Genomic DNA, 15,647 nt, shown 5'->3' with positions numbered 1-15,647 from the left:
CATCTGTTCATTAAAAGGCACAATTAAGAGAATGAAAAGGCAAGTTACAGAATGGGAGAAGAAACTTGGATTATATTTAGCAGATAGAGAAATACAACAAATCAATAAGAAAAAGACAACTCCCCTTCCCAGAAACTGGGCAAGAATAGGCATGTCAGGAAAGAGAATATCCAAATGGCTTATTATATATATATATAATATTATATTATTATATTATTCAGTCTCTTTAGAAGTAAGTGAAATGCAAATTGAAACCCTAATGAAATAACTGTAATACTGATCTCATACCAGAATCACTAAAATTGAAAAGAATAACAGGGCCAGGTGTGGTGTCTCATGGCTTTAATCCCAGCACTTTGGGAGGCTGAGGTGGTCAGATCCCTTGAGCTCTGGAGTTCGAGACCAGCCTGGGCAACATGGCTAAACCCCGTCTCTACAAAAAGTAAAAAATTAGCCAGACGTGGTGGCGCATGCCTGTAATCCCAGCTACTCAGGAGGCTTAGGCTGGAGGATTGCTTGAGCCCAGGTAGTCGAGGCTGCAGTGAGCCATGATTATGTCACTGCACGCAGCCTGGGCAACAGAGTGAGACCCTGTCTCAAAAAAAAAAAAGACATCAACAACAACAACAACAAAAAAAACAGAATAATGAAAGCAAAGAGTGTATGGAGTGTATGGGGAACAATAGAAACTTGGCTGGGCATGGTGGCTCATGCCTATAATCCCAGCACTTTGGGAGGCCGAGACAGGCAAATCACCTGAGTTCAGGAGTTTGAAACCAGTCTAGCCATCATGGCAAAAAACCCATCTCTACTAAAAATAAAAAAATTAGCTGGACGTGGTAATATATGCCTGTAATCCCAGCTACTCGGGAGGCTGACACAGTAGAATCACTTGAGCCCAAGAGGTGGAGGTTGCAGTGAGCTGAGATCACACCACTGTACTCCAGCCTGAGCAACAGATCAAGACTGTCTCACACACACTTACACACACAAAAAAATCTCAAACACTGCTAGTGAGAATCTAAATTGGTACAGCGTCTTTGAAAAACTGTTTGACAGTATGTACTGAAGTTGAAGCTACACATATCATATTTAGTTCTATTTTTGTATATATTCAACAGAAGTGCATTCCTAGGTACACCGTAACACTTGTACAAGAATATTGAAAACAGCATTGTTTGTATTGTCCCAAAACTGGAAGCAACCCAGTTGCCCATCACTAGCAGGATAAGTAAATAATGGCATAATCATACCGTGAAATATTATTCAGCAATGAAAACGAATAAACTGCCTTTACTTGTAAGAAGCTAACATGAGTCTTACAACATGATGTTGAGCGAAAATCCAAATGCACACCAAAAATAAAATGCATACAGGGTTATTCCTTTTACAGATAATGATAAAACTAAACCATAATATTTAGGGATGTATGCTTAAGTGGTATGAATTCAGTGATTGTATTAGTCCGTTTTCCTGCTGCTGATAAAGAAAGGAAGTGGAAGTCCAGAGAGCGATTACCTTTGGTGAGTGGGAGAGGATGGAGAGGGGGCGTGAGGAAGACTTCTAAGTACTAGCAGTGTTTTACTTATTCACCTGGGTAGTAGTACTTGGGTATTTGCTTTGTGATAAATTATCAGACCAGAATCCTTTATGTGTTTGCATTGTACCTGTGTTATATATCACCATAACTTTTTTTAAGAGGACATTTCATTTGGCCAGAACAGGCTTAATTAAACAAGTGTGTTACTTACATAGAGTGTCTCTTATCTTCACAAGTTTAACACTTAAAGCTGCCTTGTGATAATTTTAACAATTAGTTGGAGACAGGAATATTTATAATTGAAGTTGATTGTTGACTTCTAAGTCGGTTTAAGAAAAAAGAATCTGACAGGTTTAATTCTCATTGACATGAAGGTTAATGAGTGAAGAGTGACAGATTTTGCAGTGCTGTAGTGTTATGAGAAAGGTCATGGTTTAGTTGGAGACAGAAGCATGCAATTAGGATTGACCTATTCATTTCTGTACTTTGAAGCAAGGTAGATGGGTGGAGAGGGAAAGCATTCACTCTTTTACAGTTCTAAAAGGAATATCCAGAACAAAGTCTTTTATAACAACAAACAACTTCTCTCAGATCTATACTGGAATTAGTGCTATTATGTATGAAATGAAACACAGATTTAAAATAAGAAATCATTTCCCATTCCTCACTGTGCAGATTCTTACTAGCTATTCTGTACTGATCTTAGTTAACTGGAAGTTTAATACCTGGTTGTCTATCACTGGCAGAGTAGATAAATAAATACTGGCATAATCATACAATGAAATATTACTCAGTGATTGTATTAGTCTGTTCTTTTGCTGCTGATAAAGACATATCCGAAACTGGGCGATTTACAAAAGAAAGAGGTTTATTGGATTTACAGTTCCACGTGACTGGGGAGGCCTCACAATCTTGGCGGAAGGCAAGGAGGAGCAAGTCACATCTTAATGTGTATCTCTATTTGCAACAGGCAGAGAAACTCCCGTTTTTAAAACCATCAGATCTCATGAGACCTATTCACTATCACAAGAGCAGCACAGGAAAGACCCGCCCCCATGATTCAGTCATCTCCCACCGGGTCTGTCCCACAACACATGGGAATTATGGGAGCTACAAGATGACATTTGGGTGGGGACGCAGAGCCAAACCATATGAAAATGAATAAACTGCCTTTACTTGCAAGAACATAAGATGAGTCTTACAATATGATGTTAAGCAAAAATCCAAATGCACACCAAAAATAAAATGCATACAGGGTTATTCCTTTATAGATAAAGGTAAAACTAAACCATAATATTTAGGGATATATGCTTAAGTCGTATGAATTATAACGAAGTATTAAAGATACTTTAATTTTTTGACTTACAGAATTGAATTTCTTTGAGTATTCTTGTTGCTACAAAAAAATTACAATTGAGTTTCTTTACTGGTATACTGGTAGAATTCTTCTTGTTGTTGTTGTTGTTGTTTTGAGACGGAGTCTTGCTCTGTAGCCCAAGCTGGAGTACAGTGGCGTGGTCTCGTCTCACTGCAAGCTCCACCTCCCCAGTTCCCCTGCCCATTACAGGTGCACGTCACCACACCTGGCTAGTTTTTAAAATATTTTTAGTAGAGACAGGGTTTCACCATGTTGGCTAGACTAGTCTCGAACTCCTGACCTCAGGCAATCCACCCGCCTTGGCCTCCCAAACTGCTGGGATTACAGGCGTGAGCCACTGTGCCCAGCCTGGTAGACTTCTTAAGAATCTGAAGGACAGAGAGGAATAGGAAGGAATTTTTTTTAAAACTGCATTTCATTTCGTATGTAGGAAAACAAATTCTAGACTAATGAGAGATGTCCTGGAGACAGAAGAGGGGGCATTAAAGTCAATATCATTGCCTCCTGGCTGTTCTCTAGAGTTAGTACTAATGATAGGGAAGTCGGGAAGGGAAGTGCTGGGAAGGGAAGGGCCGTGGTCCCTTTAAATGATATGGAAGGGTGGAAGGGCGTGGTCCCTGGCTAGGGCTCCATCCCAGGCCTAAGACCTAGGTGAGGATAGGCATTTTTGTTTTCCTGGCCAAATGTTGCATTTCCCAAGACCACCCTGGCCTGCCACGCCCCCATCCTGTGCCTATAAAAACCCAGAGACCCCAGCAGGAAGACACACAGGTGGCTGGACGTGGAGAGGAATGCACCGACAGTGCACCGACAGTCAGTCACCAGCACGCCAGCAGGGCACCAACCGGCAGAATGACATGGAGTTTGGCTGGGGCAGTAGGAGGAGAGCCTGGGCCGCCTAGTGGCCCGACTCCAGGGAAAAACCATCTCCCTTCTGGCTCCCCCATCTGCCGAGAGCTACTTCCACTCAATAAAACCTTGCACTCATTCTTGAAGCCCATGTGTAATCTGATTCTTCTGGTACAAGGCAAGAAACCCCAGGATACAGAAATCCCTCTGTCCTTGTGATAAGACAGGGGTCTAATTGACACAACACAAGCTGCCTATGGATGGTAGGTTGCTAAACCGAAAGAGCATCCTGTAACACACACCCACTGGGGCTTCAGCTGTAAACATTCACCCCTAGACAGTGCCTGTCCGTATGCTCCCCTAGAGGTTTGAGCAGCAGGGCACTGAAGAAGCGAGCCACACCCCCACTGCATGCCCTGTGAGGGGGACAAGGGAACTTTTCCTGTTGCACTAAGAAGGTTTGTGAAAGGTGGACTGACTTGGAGGAATTGACGGGATTATTACCAGAACAAACCTTTTAAACAATGAGACCCTCAATAGTTCTTGGAACTTGGCTGGGCGCGGTGGCTCACGCCTGTAATCCCAGCACTTTGGGAGGCCGAGGCGGGCGGATCGCCTGAGGTCAGGAGTTTGAAACCAGCCTGACCAACATGGAGAAACCTTGTTTCTACTAAAAATACAAAATTAGCCAGCCATGGTGGCACATGCCTATAATCCCAGCTACTTGGGAGGGTGAGGCAGGAGAATCGTTTGAACCTGGGAGGCAGAGGTTGCAGTGAGCCAAGATCGCCATTACACTCCGGCCTGGGCAACAAGAGTGAAACTCCTCTCAAAAAAAAAAAAAAAAATTCTTGGAATTTAACAATTAAAAGCTTATTCTATTGCACCTACTGAAAACTCAGGAAATCTATGAGGGAAAGTAAGGTAGGATTTAATTGTTTGTCTACCTCCTTCCCATAAAAACCCTGATGTTTCCATCAAGCTCTACCTGGAAAATTCAGAACTCATTCTAGAAGTTTGGAAACTTCTTGATTTAAGTGCTTTGTCTCATAAGAAGAGGCACAGCATCCTTCAGAATATAGTTGAAATGGCACTCAAAGGAGCAAAGTAAGGAAAAAATTTCATCAGCTGTTGAGACTATAGGCAAATGAAAGCTGAAATAACAGGAATATGAAAGGCTGTTTTCTTGCATTGAAGCAGATTGACTGGTAATTGGACAAGTGTGGATTTTTTCTGAACCTGTGAGTTGCAGTAGTCATCTGATAGAAGACTGATTGATGAACCGTCAGTCGGTATGCTTACAACCTCCGGAGAGGATATGTGTAGTTTGACCATTGGCAACAAAGATGGTGTTACTCTTAAATAAGTTTTGAAGAATTAAATATATATAAAAGTGTTAGCATTTCAAAAGGCTACAATAGCACACTATAGTAATATTAATTAAAGCAGACTAGAAGTCCTACAAAATGGCATTTGGACATATTTTTCTAAATTTCCCTGATGTGCTCTGATTTGGTCCCCTTCCAAACTTGATTCCCTATTATTTACACATTCTCTTTTTCATAAATATTTTATTTCCTACCAAAACAGTCGTATTTCCTCCAATAAGTGGTAAGTTGGTAGATGAAGATTTACCACCAAGGAAATTAAAGTTAGTGGCATCTTTAGTTTTTGGTTTTTGTGGTTTTGTCTTTTTTTTTTTTTTTTTAATTTTTGAGACAGGGTCTTGCTCTGTTGCCCAGGCTGGAGTGCAGTGGCATGCTCATAGCTCCCTGTAACCTCAGACTCCTGGGCTCAAGCAATCCTCTTGCCTCAGCCTCCCAACTAGTTAGGACTACAGATGCATGCATACCAGCATGCCCAGCTACTTTTTAAATTTTTTATAGAAATGGGGTCTAGCTGTGTTGCCCAGGCAGGTCTCAAGCTCCTGGCCTCAGGCGATACTCCTATCTTGGCCTCCCAAAGTGCTGGGATTACAGGTGTGAGCCACTGCAGCCAGCCAGAATCTTTAGTTGTGAAGTTCTGAATAGGCCTTAAGTACTAATTCTTGTGACAATAATTTCCTTTTGTTTGCACTTACATTTGTACAATATAACCCCAGTCCCCACATTTGCCATTAGTGCACATGAAGAAACTGAACTCCACTTGTAATTTTATTGGTGACTTACATGTGGATTATTCTCAAAGTTGGCATGAGACAAAGTAATTCCAAGCAATTGGTCACTTTCTTTTATGGTCCAATATTGGCTGTGTTCAGTCTGAAGGAGAACTTCAGGTTGTTTAATTGTTCATGAGATACCATTTCTGTAAGAATTGGCACTTACATAGGCTCTGCTCTTGAGTTTACTTTTTAGGAGAAAGTTGATACCATTAGAGAAAATATGTCAAGTAATAATCATACTTGTCAGGTTATCTAGACTTCTGGGCTTTACCTGTATTTAACTGGATCTTACCTCTTCTGGTCTTTCTTTGGCCATGGTGAAATTGTTAACGGATCTTTGGAGTGTCACTTTTCTGGCCAGAAACCTCTGGCCAGTGATGCCTTTGCCTGAGTTCTTGTCCTGCATCCAGGAAGAATGACGTATACAAAGAAGTGGAAGGTGAACAAGATGAAAGAGGAGCTTTATTGAGTGTTACAACAGCTCAGCGGAGACCCGCAGTGGGTACCTCCTCTCTGTAGGCAGGTCGTCTCCTACAGAGTATTCAGCTCTCAGCAGAGAGGAGGCCCTGTAGAGGATGGTTTGCCAGCAGGTCGTCCCATTGTCCCTGCAGCTCTCAGCAGAGAAGGTGGGGCTCCTCTCTGCAGCAGGTTGTCCCCGTCCTCTCTCCATCCCCTGCCCAGCTCTGGCTGAGCCTGGGGCTTTTGTCGACCTTAGAGGGGAGAAAGTGCGTGCCAGTTGGTCCGTGGGTGGCCATGGGCGGGCCTGGAAAAGGCACCACAAGTCACTACCCGAGTATGCTGGACTAGCAGCCTGGCCCCCAGCCTTCAGAAGGCCCTCCCTGGCCTGACAGTGGGGCCTAACCAGGGACCCGCCCCCTTCTGCCCAAGAATCTGCCTGCCTCCTGCTGCCATTCATAGCACCCTGGCTCAGCCAACTTTGCTGAGACTGGAGCAGGTGCCGACAACAAGGAGAAGCCAGACAAGCAGGAGCAGGCACTTCCTAGCCTGTGAGGGCAGGGAGGCCTTCCTGTGGCCTCAAGAGTACACGGATGCCTGAGTGTGCAGCTATGGTTTGGGCAGCTACAGCTGGGAGATGGGGGGCTCCTGCCTGCTTCATGGAGCGGGAGGCCTGAGTCTACAGCCACAGTTTTGGCAGTGGCACCTGGGGAGTTCCTGCCCCAACTCAGAAGGGGTAGGGCTCCTGCTCCCCCTGCCACCCACTTTCAGGCTCCACTGAGTGTGTATCCCTGCTGGCCTGGTAGTGCCTCCCTGCTGCAGCCAGTGTGATGTGAATAATGTTATTACTCAACTTACTTTATGTATGTGTAAGGAATATCAGTAGATTATAGCAAGAATCTGAGATCCTTAGAAGAAAGGCTATATATCACGGTACTGTTAAAATAATGGCAACTTGAGAACTAGTATATTTGGTGAGTTACACAGCACTAATGTAAAGCATAAAACCTGGACTGCCTTTTTGATTCTACAGTAGGATTTACTGTGTGACTTTGGGCAAGGAGTAGTACCATGACTGATTTTCTCATCAATGTGAGATTAAGAGAGGATATTCTGGGAGGGATTATAATTCCATTTTTCTCCTTGCTTGTCAGAGGGAATAATTTGCCATTATGTTAACAAAAGAAAGATACAAGCAATCCAAAACTGTAAGTTTTTGGTTGTTGAATTCAGATACAAATTCAGTAACCCCCATGAGAATCCTTAGACTTACTCCATACCTGGGTTCCACCCCCTCTACACTTGTCTCTATGGTGAGCAGCCTAGAATTTGGGCACAGGCTTTTCCATGATGGAGATAATCTGCTCATGGATAATTGTATCAAATTCACTTCAGTACCTCTAAGAGCCTTACTGTGTGTTCATATTAGCTCTGCCACACCTCTTTAGATAGCACCCAAGGTGGTAGAGCTTTTAATAATTTTCACTCCATAATAGTGTTATTGTGGGGGTCTAGCATATGTATTTAGTATTGTACAGTTAGATAAATTAATGCATTGTTGTTATATTGAGATGATTATTCTTTTTTTTATCAGTCTCTTGCACTAGACAGTAAAACTCTAAGAGGGCAGGAAACGTTTCTTGTTCACTGTTGTATCCTAGTGTATCTCAACGCCTACAGCAGTATATGGATGTACAAAACACCTCTTAGAGACCTTGGTGACATTTCTTTTGTGTGTATACCAAGAAGCAGAATTGCTGCATCATGTGGTAGTTCTATGTTTTATCTTTTAAGGAACCAACATGTGGTTTTTATTGGGGCTGTACCATTTTACATTTCCACTAGCAGTGCCCCAGAATTCCAGTTTTTCCACATTCTTGCCACACTTGTTGTTTTCTGTTTTTTTTTAATAAATAAATATGCACCCTGGGTATAAATATAATCAGAACTTTAAACCAAATTAATTCTAAAACACTTAGTACAGTATGATCTTCAGGTTAAATTATAAATTAACAGCAGAATGAGACTGTGTTTTAAAGCTTGTCAAGACACCTGTTCAAGGTTGATTTAATACATGGAATAATCAGGCTCAGCTATTTCTATGTCATTCTCAGTGCCTAAAAACAACTTTTACCTAATTTTTGAAGCCAGCAAAAACAATAATAACAAAACCTGTAGTATTTACAAATATGTCATTTGTACTGTAAATAACATACTTTTTCTCAAATATACCTGAATGTGTGCTATTTGAAATAATTCCAACCGGCCTGACCAACATGGTGAAACCCTGTCTCACTAAAAATACAAAAATTAGCCAGGCGTGGTAGCGCGTGCCTGTAATCCCAGCTACTGGGAATGCTGAGGCAGAAGAATGGCTTGAACCCGGGAAGCGGAGGTTGTAGTGAGCCAAGATCACAGCATTGTACTCCCCGCCTGGGCAACAGAGCGAGACTCCGTCTCCAAAAAAAAAAGAAAGAAATAATTCCAAAAAAACTTCTGAAATGGTTCCTGATAGAGTGAAATAAATAAGAAAGCTCAACAAGCTCAAGGCTTCCTCATTTTTTTTTTTTTTTTTTTTTTTGGAGATGGAGTCTTGCTCTGTCGCCCAGGCTGGAGTGCAGTGGCTCATTCTCGGCTCACTGCAACCTCTGCCTCCCGGGTTCAAGCAATTCTCCTGCTTCAGCCTCCCCAGTAGCTGGAATTACAGGTGCCTGCCACCATGCCTGGCTAATTTTTGTATTTTTAGTAGAGACGGGGTTTCACCATGTTTGCTGATCTCGAACTCCTGACCTCAAGTGATCCGCCTGCCTCAGCCTCCCAAAGTGCTGGGATTACAGGTGTGAGCCACTGCATCTGGCCTAGGCATCCTCATATTCTTTATGAATCTTGCCTGAGAATTTTTTTTTTTACCTGAACACCCAGGATTAGAGAATATTTAGCAGCACTTTTTCCTTAAAAATGTGTTTCTGATAGAATACATGCTCTTGTATCACAGCTAAATATTAATAAAAAGATGAAATCCTGCCTTATTTCTTACCAATAGAATTAGGTAAATCTTAAGCTTTCTTTTCATGAAAAAATAAGAGTTTAAAAATCAGTAAGTATTGATGGGAATTAAAAATTACTTTCTGTATAATACTAAGAGACATTTAGGTGCCAGTTGACTAAAGTAAGGTTTTGAATCTACTTGAGGTGTTGGTTTAAGTTTAAAAAGGCAGTATCAGCTAGTGAGTAGACAAATTAAGATGTTAGATTATTGCTTTGTCTTTTTGGTGACCTCATGTCATAGAATATAAATGCAAAATTATCATTTGTGCCCTCCTGACCTATATAGACCATCTCAGTGCCTCCCATGCCCTCTGGCTTACTTAAGTTTGGCCATTGGGCAGCATTGGCAGGAGATTCCAAGGAAGGGAGGAGAGTAAGGTAGGGACTTTTATTCCTCTAATCTTTCTCTGAGGGGTAGCTGTGGGCTGAATGTGTCCTTTGGCCAAAGGTCACAGCAACTGTCTGATGGCGCTTTCTATACCAGATGAAACAAAAATAAAAGGGCCCTTTCTGTCTTTGGCTCCTGTAACTGCTTCCTCCTCACACTCAAGTCTCAAGTAGCAGTGCACATTGCTTAAAAGCCAGCAAAAACAGTAACAAGAGGTACAGCCCTATCTTGGGTGGTTTCCCTACTCTTTGCTAGCACCTTTGAAAATACTCCTGTTATTAAACTCTATTAAGATTGCCCAATTTGAGTATGCCATTCGCTTCCTCTTTGGGATCTTGACTGAAATAGCTGCTTTATATATTTTTAATCATTATCCTAACAGTATTCCAGATAAACCCTAATTATACTAATTTATTTTGGCCAATAATTGAGTGTTTGCAGAACTACCCTTTGTTTTTTGTTTGTTTTTTGAGACAGGATCTCTCTCTGTCACCCAGCTGGAATGCAGTGGTGCATTCACGACTCATTGCAGCCTCAACCTCCCAGACTCCAGCTGTCTTCCCGCCTCAGCCTCCCAATTAGCTGGGGCTACAGGCAAGTGCCACCATGCCCAGCTAATTTTTCTCCTTTTTATAGAGGCAGGGTTTCACCATATTGCCCAGGCTGCTCTTGAACTTCTGGGCTCAAGCGATCCACCTGCCTTGGCCTCCCAAAATGTTCGGATTATAGGCGTGAACCACCACACCCAGCCTTTCCTTTGTTTTTCTTGCAGTTTGTGTCATCTAGTATGTTGTTAAAGGAAAAAAAAAAAAAAAACAGAGCTAGATAAGAAGCTAGTAATAGAACCCAAAATACTGTTTTGTGTTCCCTCTTTTCCCTAAAAGAGATTGGTGGTTTGATTTACTAATAAGTGGATTATTGATGTCCTTCATATCATCCCACTGCTCATTAATACCTCTTTGGGGGAGGATACATTAAAACATTCGAGTTATATCATTTGGCTGATCTATAGGAATTGAGAAGGTTCTAAATAGTGCTTTGGTTCTATAAGATCTTCGTTTTTATAGACTGTGCCTCTTTTCAATTAATAAAGATAATTGGGAGTTAACCATATTATATAGTCATCTAGAAAACTCAAGCTTAAATACCGTTTGTTTATAAGTGTTACCCGATTTTTCATTTGAGTAGCAGTCTAGAAATGGCCAGTATTAACAAAAGTTAAATCTAAATTAATTCAACGTTCAAGATTAAGCCATGAAAGAATCTTTAATTGAAACGTATCTGTAATAACAGCAAAATAATTTGGAAAGTGTACTAGAGTATTACCATGGTTTTTTTGTACCCCTTTTCTTAACATTTTTCCTTTTACTTGCCTTGTTGAAATTCTAACTCCTAAGCTACTTCCAAGTACAGTGCAGAGATCAGTAATATTGTTATCACCTGGGAGTAAAAATCTGCCACAGGCCAGACTGCTGAATCACAACCTACATTTTAGCATAAGATTCCCTAGGTGGTAAGTATGCACATCAGAATTTGAAAAGCACTCTAACCATTTCCTGAGATTTTATCTTATTGGGTTAAAACAAAGCTGTTGAGTGTTAAAGTTGAAGTAATTTATTGATCACATAGGGGTAAAGAAACTGATTAAATTTGCACATAGCCTTTTTCTTTGTAAGTACAGAGAAACCAAAAGATTGATCTTTTTTTGTAATCAATCATATTGAACTGTTTTTCCATAACCTACAACTTGGATGCCTTGCTTCATCAAGCATTATATTAGGGACACACACATGAATGTATTCACGGGTTTATAGTCTACAAACATAACATGTATGGTTCTGGCTAGAAGAGGAAATAACTGTGTGTTGTTAATGCTACAGAAGCTCCCATCCCACTCACATTTTCAGATTCTTTAGTGTTAAATTTTACCATGGGGAGCTATTTACTTGTGACATTTTTAGAAGGCCTTAAGGTGGGATAATTAACAACGATATCAAGGATTACAGGACAGTCTAATATGGTTGATGTATTTAGTGTTTACCTCAAGCTGTGACAGTTTTTATTAAAATTAAATTTCTGTATTATAAGTTTAATTCAAAAGGCAGTTATACGTTATCTATGTAACAGAATTTGCCAAATAGCAACTAAGTTGCTGTTAATTGTTTTATGGGACGAAAGCAGCCAGTCTTGGCCCTTCTGTCTTAGGGATGGATTATATTTGGATCATGTTGAATATATTTTTCCCTTATTCTTTCAGATTCATCAGGATTCATTTTTGATTTGCAGTCCAATACCGTACTGGCCCAGGGAGGAGCTTTTGAGAACATGAAAGAGAAGGTAAGACTAGTCACTATAGATAGTAAACTTAAATGTCATAGGAAAATTTAGGTACTAATACGACTAGTGGCTACCACAAACTCATTATGAGACTGAAATTTTAAGAATAAAACAATGCCACTATATATCAGAGAGTGACGGCCATAAATAGGTTCTGATTGCGCAGAACCTATTAACAGAACCTATTAAATGCAAACATTTTCTTTGTCTATCTCCATGTATATTCATTCTAAATTCTTTTGAAGATATTCAGTATTAATTAGTTGATTAATATTTATGTGGCTGAGTGTATCTCACTTGGCAACATTCCTTAAGGAACAATCTGAATAGGATCTTCCCAAGTACTTGAAGAGCATTCTTAAGTCCAGGAGGCTTCAGAGCCAAGACAAGATATAGGTCTTTTTTTTTTTTTTTTTGAGACGGAGTCTCACACTGTCACGCAGGCTGGAGTGCAGTGGCCGATCTGGGCTCACTGCAAGCTCTGCCTCCCGGGTTCGCGCCATTCTCCTGCCTCAGCCTCTCCAAGTAGCTGGGACTACAGGCGCCCACCACCATGCCCAGCTAATTTTTTGTATTTTTAGTAGAGACAGGGTTTCACCGTGGCCTCGATCTCCTGACCTCGTAATCCGCCCGCCTCGGCCTCCCAAAGTGCTGGGATTACAAGCGTGAGCCACCATGCCCGGCCGAAATAGGTCTTTTGTGGGTTTTTTCGAGACAGAGTCTCACTCTGTCACCCAGGTTGGAGTGCAGTGGCACGATCTCAGCTCACTGCAATCTCTGCCTCCTGGGTTCAAGTGATTCTTGTGCCTCAGCCTCCTGAGTAGCTGGGATTACAGGCGTGCATCATCACGCCCAGCTAATTTTTGTATTTGTAGTGGAGACAGGGTTTCTCCCTGTTGGCCAGGGTGATCGCAAACTCCTGGCCTCAAGTGATCCACCCGCCTCAGCCTCCCAGAGTGCTGGGATAGTCACCACACCTGGCCAGAAGTAGATCTAAGGAGCATTCTTTTGGAAGAAAACCAAGTGGTTTTAGTAATGTAACCCTCAACGAGCTGTACTGAGAAAAACATAAAAGCTTTATGGGCTCTCTTTTTTTTTTTTTTTTTTTTTTGAGACAGAGTCTTACTCTGTCACCCAGGCTGGAGTGCAGTGACGCAATCTCGGCTCCCTTTAGCCTCCACCTCCTGGGTTCAAGTGATTCTCATCCCCCAGCCTCCTGAGTAGCTGGAATTACAGGTGTCTGCCACCATGCCTGGCTAATTTTTATATTTTTAGTAGAGACGGGTTTTGTCATGTTGGCCAGGCTGGTCTCAAACTCCTGACCTCAGGCGATCTGCCTGCCTTGGCCTCCCAAAGTGCTGGGATTATAGGCGTGAGCCACTGCACCTGGCCTCTCTGTCTTATTTAAAAAAAAATTGTTGACTATGGAGTCCTGTACAGTGGTTGAATACTATAAATACTTGTATTTTAAGTTATCAGAATCTTACCTTTATCGTAGAGTCTGTAAGTTTGGTGCCTTTTTTTGTTGTTGTTATTGTTTTGTTTTCTGTTGTTTTGAGACGGAATTTCACTCTGTCGTCCAGGCTGGAGTGCAGTGGCGTGATCTCAGCTCACTGCACACCTCCGCCTCCCGGGTTCAAGTGATTCTCTTGCCTCAGCCTCCCATGTAGCTGGGCATACAGGTGCGTGCCACCATGCCTGGCTAAGTTTTTATATTTTTAGTAGAGAGGGTGTCACCATGTTAGCCAGGATGGTCTCAATCTCCTGCGTGATCCACCCGCCTCGGCCTCCCAAAGTGCTGGGATTACAGGCATGAGCCACCGCACCCAGCAGAGTCTGTAAGTTTTACCTAAACTTCCATTCTTTAGGGATCATTGCTGTGATTGATACATACTAAGTTGCTCATCTCAAAAATGTATTAACCTTCGTTGAATTACAGACTGTATACCTTCTCACTTGTATGGTTTTTTTATTTTTTGAAACAGAGTCTCCCTCTGTTGCCCAGGCTGGAGGCTGAGGCAGGAGAGTGGCGTGAACCTGGGAGGCAGAGCTTGCAGTGAGCCGAGATTGTGCCACTGCACTCCAGCTTAGGCGACAGAGCGAGACTCCGTCAAAAAAAAAAAAAGAAAAAAAAGAGAGAGAAACCAGTATCTAGGAGCTAGGTGTGCTTATTGCTATTGAGGAGTCATTGTTTTTAGACTTTTTCGTGGATGAAACTAGGAGATTTTTTTTGTTAAAAAATGAGTTCACATTGACATCTTCAATTCAAATATACTATTAAAAGATCTTTTCTCTTATTTTTTTTTTTTTTTTTTTTTTGAGACGGAGTCTCGCTCTGTCGCCCAGGCTGGAGTGCAGTGGCGCGATCTCGGCTCACTGCAAGCTCCGCCTCCTGGGTTCACGCCATTCTCCTGCCTCAGCGTCCCGAGTAGCTGGGACTACAGGCCCCCGCCACCACGCCAGGCTAATTTTTAGTATTTTTAGTAGAGACGGGGTTTCACCGTGTTAGCCAGGATGGTCTCGATCTCCTGACCTCGTGATCCACCCGCCTCGGCCTCCTAAAGTGCTGGGATTACAGGCGTGAGCCACCGCGCCCGGCCTTCTCTTATTTTAAACATGTATTTCTTCTCTCTTAACCAAATTTTTAGTTCCTAAAAACATTATTCACTGATTTGCTTTATTTTTATAATACTCATAAAATAATAACAACCCTACAGTATAATATTACTACTGTGTTACTAATGATAAAACCATTGAATAAAATTTAAGATTTGCAATTCTTTTACCCTTTAAATGTATCTCTCTAAACCCACATAGTAAGAATATTGTGTTCAAAAGTCAGTGGGGCCAGGCGCGGTGGCTCATGCTTGTAATCCCAGCACTTTGGGAGGCTGAGGCAGGCAGATCACTTGAGTGAGGTCAGGAGTTCGAGACCAGCCTGTCCAACATGGTGAAACCCTATCTGTACTAAAAATACAAAAATTAGCCAGGCGTGGTGGTGCACGTCTCTAATCCCAGCTATCTGGGAGGCTGTGACAGAATTGCTTGAACCTGGGAGGCAGAGGTTGCAGTGAGCCAAGATCTCACCACTATACTCCAACCCTGACAGAGTGAGACTCCGCCTCCAAAAAATAAAAAAACAGTCAGTGGGAAGATTTATTCTAGTTCACCCTTTCCCTGAAGGTGCAATATTTTTAAAAGGGCAAGCTTACATAAGATCTCAGTTCCAATCTTTTTGTTTGGGTTTTTTGGTTTTGTTTGAGACAGTCTTGCTGTCACCCAGGCTGGAGTGCAGTGTTGTGATCTCAGCTCACTGCAGCCTCAACCTCCCAGGCTCAAGCAGTCCTCCCGCCTCAGCCTCCTGAGTAGCTGGGACCACAGGCATGTGCCACCACATCCGGCTAATTTTATTTTTTGTAGAGACAAGGTCTCACTATGTTGCCTAGGCTGATGTCAAACTCCTGAGATCAAAGGATCCTCCCACCTCAGC

At 42.1% G+C, this 15,647-nt stretch overlaps 1 protein-coding gene across 2 annotated transcripts in view; it reads left to right on the top strand.

The window, feature by feature from the left end:
• SPATS2 (spermatogenesis associated serine rich 2) overlaps positions 1–15,647 on the top strand; it is a 155,481-nt gene that overhangs the window by 100,328 nt on the left and 39,506 nt on the right. For both annotated transcript variants that reach the window (XM_019039317.3, XM_055357295.2), the window contains one exon: positions 12,078–12,157. In XM_019039317.3, coding sequence (XP_018894862.1) covers positions 12,078–12,157 — 80 coding nt within the window. The remainder of the gene's footprint in view (positions 1–12,077; positions 12,158–15,647) is intronic.

This window comes from Gorilla gorilla, chromosome 10 (genome assembly GCF_029281585.2).
Source record: "Gorilla gorilla gorilla isolate KB3781 chromosome 10, NHGRI_mGorGor1-v2.1_pri, whole genome shotgun sequence".
Taxonomy (NCBI): domain Eukaryota; kingdom Metazoa; phylum Chordata; class Mammalia; order Primates; family Hominidae; genus Gorilla; species Gorilla gorilla.
The sequence above is the reverse complement of the archived record's forward strand: the minus strand, read 5'-3'. Positions and strand labels throughout refer to the sequence as shown.